At 45.2% G+C, this 7170-nt stretch overlaps 1 protein-coding gene across 1 annotated transcript; it reads right to left on the bottom strand.

Annotated features, from left to right (window-relative positions):
- Positions 1-1276: 1276 nt before the first annotated feature.
- ARL4D (ARF like GTPase 4D) lies at positions 1277-6839 on the bottom strand. Its single transcript, XM_069237772.1, has 2 exons — positions 6717-6839; positions 1277-2919 (listed from the first exon to the last, which is right to left on the bottom strand). Exon 2 carries the CDS (start codon positions 2730-2732, stop codon positions 2127-2129), a length of 606 nt encoding a protein of 201 aa, XP_069093873.1. The 5' UTR covers positions 2733-2919; positions 6717-6839; the 3' UTR covers positions 1277-2126.
- Positions 6840-7170: the final 331 nt, after the last annotated feature.

The following is a 7170-nucleotide window of genomic DNA, read 5'->3' as shown; positions in this document are numbered from 1 at the left end:
GCAGAACACCTTCTTTCGTTTGCCCAACACCATCTTGGGTCTCTCGAAAACCGCTTAGCGACAAAATGAAATACAGGCAACTGAATTCATTAAAGTACATACATTCACTCTAGTTTAAAAAACAGATGGGCGCCAACTACCCAATGAACCTACCTGCACTGTAAAATATACCTTTGTTCTTTGAGTCAGATATGTAATCTGTTTCGATTAGCAGTGTTCTGCAGACCTTCCATTGGTGAATATCGTTGGTAAAGTCATAGTTTTATGTATTGTGATCCAAAAACGCGAGTGGTGTTGAATGGTGTAGTTTCTCTCTCGGTCATATAAATTTCATTTTTTTCCAAACGCCCTACCCATACATAGTTATTATTGCACAAACTGTAGGTGTTTTAAAACCCACAATTCATACAATTCCCTATAGTCGTTTGTCATAATTAACCAAGAAAGTGATCTTCTTTGATGTATGCAACTTATGATTTTATCGCCTTGGGGATACTCAACGGGTAGCTCCGTACTATGGTCTAATAATGCTAGGCGGTGTCTCGGTGATACAACCATGAGACCACGTAGTTTCGAAGTGTCACCAGAGATGTCACTATTGTCCCATAACTAATGTTTACAGTTATGCATGTGTCACTCTAGCGTGTACAATGGAGCTAGCATGACACATACTCCCCTCAGCCCACAAAAACAAGAGCGTGTACATACAATTAATCAAATACCAAACTAAAGCTTTTGGATGTCTCAAAAGTCATCTATTTTGTTTAGGTAATAGCACGTTTGCTGTCTTAAAACAGTCTGTTTGCAGTAGTTTGAAACTGCTGTACGGAGGGTCAGCTACTAATGGGCCCAGAGTGCAAATTCATTTAGACTATCCAGCTTTTGCTTGTAAACAGGATGCTAATGAAACAAAGGGCAACGGTGATTTAAGCAGAATGGTTTGGACGTTTCCCTCATCAAGTACACCAATTAGCTTATGGGAAGGAAATCAGACTCATACTACCTTCTGATTGGCTGAAATCCACAATTTGGAAAAATTAGGCTAAATTCATGTATTATGGAAAGCAACTGACAAGTATGTTATCTTCATGCAGTAGTTACGGAAACTACTGCTTGTTGAACAAAAAAGCTGCCAAAGCGACTTGCAGCTCTTCTTCCATTCTTGACGCACGCGTAAACCCAATTACCCTTAAAGATTCAGCGGAGGATGCTGCAAGAGAAAGCCGAATTCGAAAGATAAACTGCGTATCACTATAGTAAATAAACCATACAAAAGATCATTAAAAAACATTTATTAGAATAATAATAATATTAATAATAACTACTGAGACAAAACCTTCAGCTACAGTTCATTTATTATAAATAAGGAGTGCAAATGCTACCAAATATTTACAAGGCTTATAAAAAACAACAACAAAAATCTAAAAGGTAGATGGGTTGGGCCTATGCCCCAAAGTCTTTAGCAGTGATAGGATTTCAAATATGCTCACAAAACTAACTCTGAAAACGGAGTAGAGTGTGTGATGTTTGTCCCAGTGACACGAATATTTGAAAAACAGATGAGTATGGAGATCCCCACCATTTTGCATGTCAATTCATGTGGTCTCCCTATCACCTCAGTTCCCATTTTAATCCCCTATTAAAACAATTACTGCTTGCGCCGTCTGTGTTTAGGTTCCAGCTCTCTCCTACCCATCCCACAAACAGTTGCTCACTTCGCCACCTCAGCTCGGCTGGCATCAATGCACCATAGCCAAGAAAGAGAAGTTAGACCACCAGGAAACATAGGCATAGGCGAGGGAGAAGGCAGTGATGCGTTCCCAGGGCACAGGCATGTGGTGTCAATATCGCCGCAGCCAAGTATCGCATTTTATGGTCAGATCCACTTGCTAGCCCCAAAATAACTGTTCTCTTCATTTCCCAAGAGTTGTTCCAACCTCATTGGATGTAGCCTCTGAATGTGTGGTTTCTAGCATGAGTGGGGACAGGGAGATTGTTGTTCTAGAACAAACAGCATCTAATAAGCAACATGACCATTTTGCCAGCCCATCATGCGCCTGCCTTGGTTTTGTTGTTAGATTCACTATTTTAAGTTCACAAACAAGTCATTATGTTTTTGGTGTGGATCACCGCTGCTTCTTCTTGTTGTGTCGGACTATCTTCTTCCTCTTCAATATCATCTCGTACAGTTTTTCAAGACCCTGGTGGAGGCCAATCCCATCCACGGCGCTGCAGCCCTGGATATAGTTTAAGGTGGATGTGCTCAGTTCGTGGATGGCAAGCAACTTCTCCACCTCGGCCACTGACAGGGCTTCTGGCACATCCTGCTTATTGGCTAAAATGAGAACGGGCACGCCCTGGTTCTCTGAAGTCCTGGTGATTTTGTGAAGCTCAACTTTAGCCTCCTCCATACGCTCCACCTCAGATGAGTCCACAACAAAGACCATCCCGTCTGTTCTCCTGGTGTAGGACTTCCACAGCGGCCTCAACTTCTCCTGGCCACCAACGTCCCACACTTGAAAAGTTATAGACCTGGAGCTCCCAACTGGTGCCTTGATCTTCTCCATGTTGAAACCCTTAGTGGGGGCACTTTTTACAAACTCCTTGAACTTAAGTCTGTAGAGCAGTGAGGTCTTCCCAGAAGAGTCCAACCCAATCACCACCACGTGCAGGGTCTGGAACTGGGGCAAGAAGGACGTATTGGGGGCAATCTCAGTGAGGTGGTTGCCCATGGTGCCAGAGCTCCTCTGGCACAGTTGTATGTTCCACAGTTCTCGTTCGGTGCAGGTTGGTAGACGGTAGCTATAAAGCCAACCTGGAAATCCTTGCAAGGAATGGATCCTCAAGTCATTGGTAACATCAAAATCGCCAGGTGGGCGGGCAGTGCAAACTTGGTAGCCCCACGATGCAGCACGTTATCTAATGGGCAAGATAAAATAAGAAAAAAAAGGTTATGTTGGGTGGACATTAATAGGCAACTTCAATAACTTTAATATAGCGCTCTGTACTAAACATCTGCCACCAGAAGAAATGTAAGAAACAGGTATTTTTACTATTTTGCAATTTAATACTCTATTTGGACGAATGGGTTATCTGGCCCAATTAAAATGTAAACGTATTACTTTTTGGGTACAGCAGATGCAAATAGTGAGGGTTTAACTCACAGAGGTATCTTGCACTTTGTAGCTAACACAATAACTAGGTTGCGCGCTATACACTAAATAAGTTGAGGAGTTGAAATAAAAAGCAAAAAAAAATGTAATAAAAGGGGTTAGCCGAACACCGCAGAAATAAATTACGCGCCGTCCAAACAGTATAAATTGTTGTGAACATAAAATACATTAATGCAAAAGAGAATACTCAAAAATTCACGAGAACGTCGTGCCTCAGGGAGGGTCCGAGACCATACTTTATTTTTTAGCTAGTCAGACCTAGAACATAAAATAAAATCAGAAAAGATTTTACGTGCAGGATTTTAGGAAACCTAATAATAATCGAAGTAGCTGCATGCTTTGAGACACAGAACAACATATACACATAGGCGTTGCTATAGAGAAGATTTTCCGCAAAAAAATAAAAATAGCCTAAATTAGGGTTGCTGGTAAACCGCTAGGAAGGGGTTAAACTGCTCTTGCTCAGACTTCCAGGAGCAGTCACGCAATGTCAGCGATGGCTGATGGAGAGTGGGAGTGAGAGGAGCTTTACCCGTGGCACATCCCATTAGTACTGCGAGGCTGACAAAGGGAAAGACAATCGCCCTAAAAGCAGCCCCATAAATGAGTTTCGGTGAGCAGAGGAATTAAATGCATTACTAATTGAGCAGCTCTTTAGCAAGAGGGGCCTCCCGTTGGCAGCTTTAGGACAGGGCGTGCACAAAGGAGGGGGCTTTGATTTACTTTTTGTCCCAGCCTTTGGGCTCAGGTTGCCACAACAATCGCACTTGGGGGTCTAACTTTCCAGGAAATAAATGCCCCCGTGAGTAGATTTATGTCCCAGAAGGTTCGCAGGGGTGCCCCGCAGTGAGACCCCTCTCCCAGTCGATACTGCTTACAACACCTTCCGAACGGCAAACAAAGCCGGCTGCAGTGTTTGGAGATGCCAGGGGTGTCTGTGAGAACCTCTGTGGAGGGGAGGGGAGGTGGGTCCTGCCCCCCCCCCCCCCCCCCCACACAAGACGCGAGGTACTTTGCACATCCACTCCATGTTATTTTACAAGGGGTTTGCAGTCCTAGCTCAGCCTGCACAAGAGGCGAAAACAGCTTAATCAACACCCCTCGAATGAGGTTTCGGACCTACCCTGAAACACCTCACCTAAGTGACTGGGAATTTAAACTGTGCACGTCCTAATTAGACTAAAAATACAGAACATGGGTCCCGAGAGACAGTAGATGTGTAAATAATAAATTAAATAAGAACGCATGTAGCCCCCAACCCCTCCTCAGACATTTGGTGCCAAAACCCAAAGGTTACCCAAGTGCCGCCTGCTTCAGTAGGGGCAATGACCAGAGGTGACCACAGTGGAGCCTAAAAAAAAAAATTAGTTTTCAGACAGCGCTAGGAAAGTGGTTAAGCAGACTGACATAAGAAGCTCTCGAGTCAGACCACCCACTGAAATCTCTGCAGAAGGCCGATACCTCTCATTTTCAGAACTACCAACTAACCTTGTTCAGATGTCCTTGGTGTTCTGCTAGCAAGGTGGAGTCTGGGCCTTCACTTCCACTGAGGAATGTGTGCTCCACATTTAATGCAACTGACAATCAGCACCCAATGGAGTCTCTGTAGGACTGGATTTAGGTGGTCGCAGAGACCAGCCATCACTCTAACCGCGTAATGTTCCATAGGCAGCCCAAGATCGGCTTATAAACCACATACAAAGATGGAACCACGGCGGTGTGAACGCGAAACAATAGATAACGAGCGGCATCATGGTACATTTTAACCCCAAGAGCCTTCAGTGTAACAGAGTCAATCACAACAAGATGCGGAAAGTTCATTTGTAGGACCGTCCAGGGTCACTGCGCCATCAAAGACCCACCTCTTGTGTTTCTTACCTCCCTGGAGGTGCAGATGGTGGTGCTACCTAAACTGCAGTCTTAAGGACCAAGGTGCACAAAGCCACCATCCCCAGCTCGACCTCGTGGAAGAGCAGACAGTGCTGAAGTAAGAACACCGTGGTGTCCACCAAAATATGGAAACTGTGTAAAGCGCTCACAGTTTTGGATTTTAAAAAAAATTAATATAACAATAAAAAGCCTTAGGCATTGGACTCCACTAAAGTCCGCATGGTCATCTGGGACTAGACACATGGGCGAGGTTCTCCTCTCCAAGGACTAAGTTTGGAGATGCATCTCTGTGTATACATTCAAGTAAGGTGAAAAAAAGTTCAGTTTCAAAAAGCAGCTCCTGTCCAGGGAAGACTGAGTTACCAGCAGGGCCGTGCAGGCCCAGGGATGCTGGCACAATGTTTTCTGCTCTGACCGAGCCAGCTGCAGAGCCTGACTCAGCTGCAGTTAAGTAGATCGTTGACTCGGCTGAAACGGGAGGGCCAAAACGATGGCGGTGCGTAAGTGTCTCCCCCCGGATCGGGGATTTATAGCAGGTCAGTGTGCTGTGACTGCAACGCTAAATTGATATCTATAAATCACAACGGCGTTCTGTGACATCACTACATATATCAGCACGTTTTCCCAACCAATTCCATATGAATGTATAGCGTCCAGAAGCGACAGGAGTGTGGCTTAAAAAGCTATATAAAAAGTCATCTAATCTAAAGGATAAAATAATTATTAACTTGATCGCAGTGAAGGGATTTTGCATGTCGGTCGGCCGTTTGTGCATGGGTAAACAAATGGGAAAAGGTACATTTCCAAACAGAAATATACTTTAATGTCGAATAGGAAAGCGGACGAGGTCTAGAATGACAATGGAAAATGTATCGTGTAAATACAATATAGACATGAATGCTACAGGAATGTGGAGTCTGGATTCGGACAGAGCAGCTGTATGTTGTAAGGCGCTAGTAAACCATTATCCAAGAAACTCCCCCAATTGGAAATGTTGCGTATTCCAGGCACCAGCCTAACCAAAAGCCACACTGCAGGAGAGGTCGGTTTAAAGAAGAAGGGTTGTAAAGAAAGACTATAACTATGATCTGGTGTTTGCAGCGTGGACCTAAGAAGCACGCCCCGATTAGAGAGTACGGGTTGCCCTCGTCGCCACACTAATATAAAAATAAACTAAACTGGAAGCACAACCCGGGAGAAAGGATAGGTAGACAAGGTGCACGAGTCATTGTTATACCGTAGACAACTGAAAGATACCCCCCCCCCCCCTTTAGATTTTCGGTTAGGTGTACTGAAATTTCGTTCTCGTCGCCAATGATGTGAAAACTCCAGCTGGAAACATTAAAACTAAAGGAAAAGGGAGCAATTAATTCAAACAACATTCCTGTGCTCCTTAACGAAGACGACAGTACATACAATCTCTCAGTTCTAAATGGTCACTCTGGATGCATAAAGTCTAGATACATCCCATGCACGCTGACAGCATTTAAGCGCTGTGCGGATTGACACAGCCGTACCTTCGTGCACATTACCAGCCTCAGCCGGCAAGTTTAGGGTGCGTGAATGGGAAAAGCCTGTGTATATCAGTCGTTGCTTCAGAAGTATCTCTTACTGTAGGGTTAAGTGCCTGTGCGTGGGTTGAGCTGTGCTTACCTTTCCTTGCAGCCTTTGCCTGTTGCTGGATCCGTGATGGCGCAGCGCTCTCGCTGCCAGTAGCCTCTCCCTGCCTCCCGCAGGCTCTTCCGACCCTCTCTGCTAAAAGCCAGCTTTGGTAGTGAGTACAGCACACACGGACTCCAGAGCTCAGGCACTGCCTCAGTGACGTCACAGAAGCGCCGCCCCCTCCCGGGCAGCGTTCCAAGAGAGGCGGAAGAGGGCCAAGGCTGCTCCCAGCCTCTTGAGTGCAGAATCTCCACATGGGGGCGGCAGAGTCTCCATAATGGGCCGCCCCCCCCGGGACAGATGCTAAACACATTACGAGAGAGACGTGCAGCTCCCTGTCTCCTGCTGTATGCGAGACTTCAAAGGGGGGCGCTCAGTACTGGAAACTGGTTAAAAATAGTTAAAAATACATTGTTATCAGGTCCTTTGAAATGTGCACTTCGTG

The sequence above is a fragment of the Pleurodeles waltl genome, chromosome 6 (genome assembly GCF_031143425.1).
Source record: "Pleurodeles waltl isolate 20211129_DDA chromosome 6, aPleWal1.hap1.20221129, whole genome shotgun sequence".
NCBI classification, from domain to species: domain Eukaryota; kingdom Metazoa; phylum Chordata; class Amphibia; order Caudata; family Salamandridae; genus Pleurodeles; species Pleurodeles waltl.
This window is presented reverse-complemented; position numbering and strand designations above follow the sequence as displayed.

Coding starts and splice junctions, on each gene's coding strand:
- ARL4D (XM_069237772.1), bottom strand. CDS start 2,732: ATGGGCAACCACCTCACTGAGATTGCCCCCAATACGTCCTTCTTGCCC.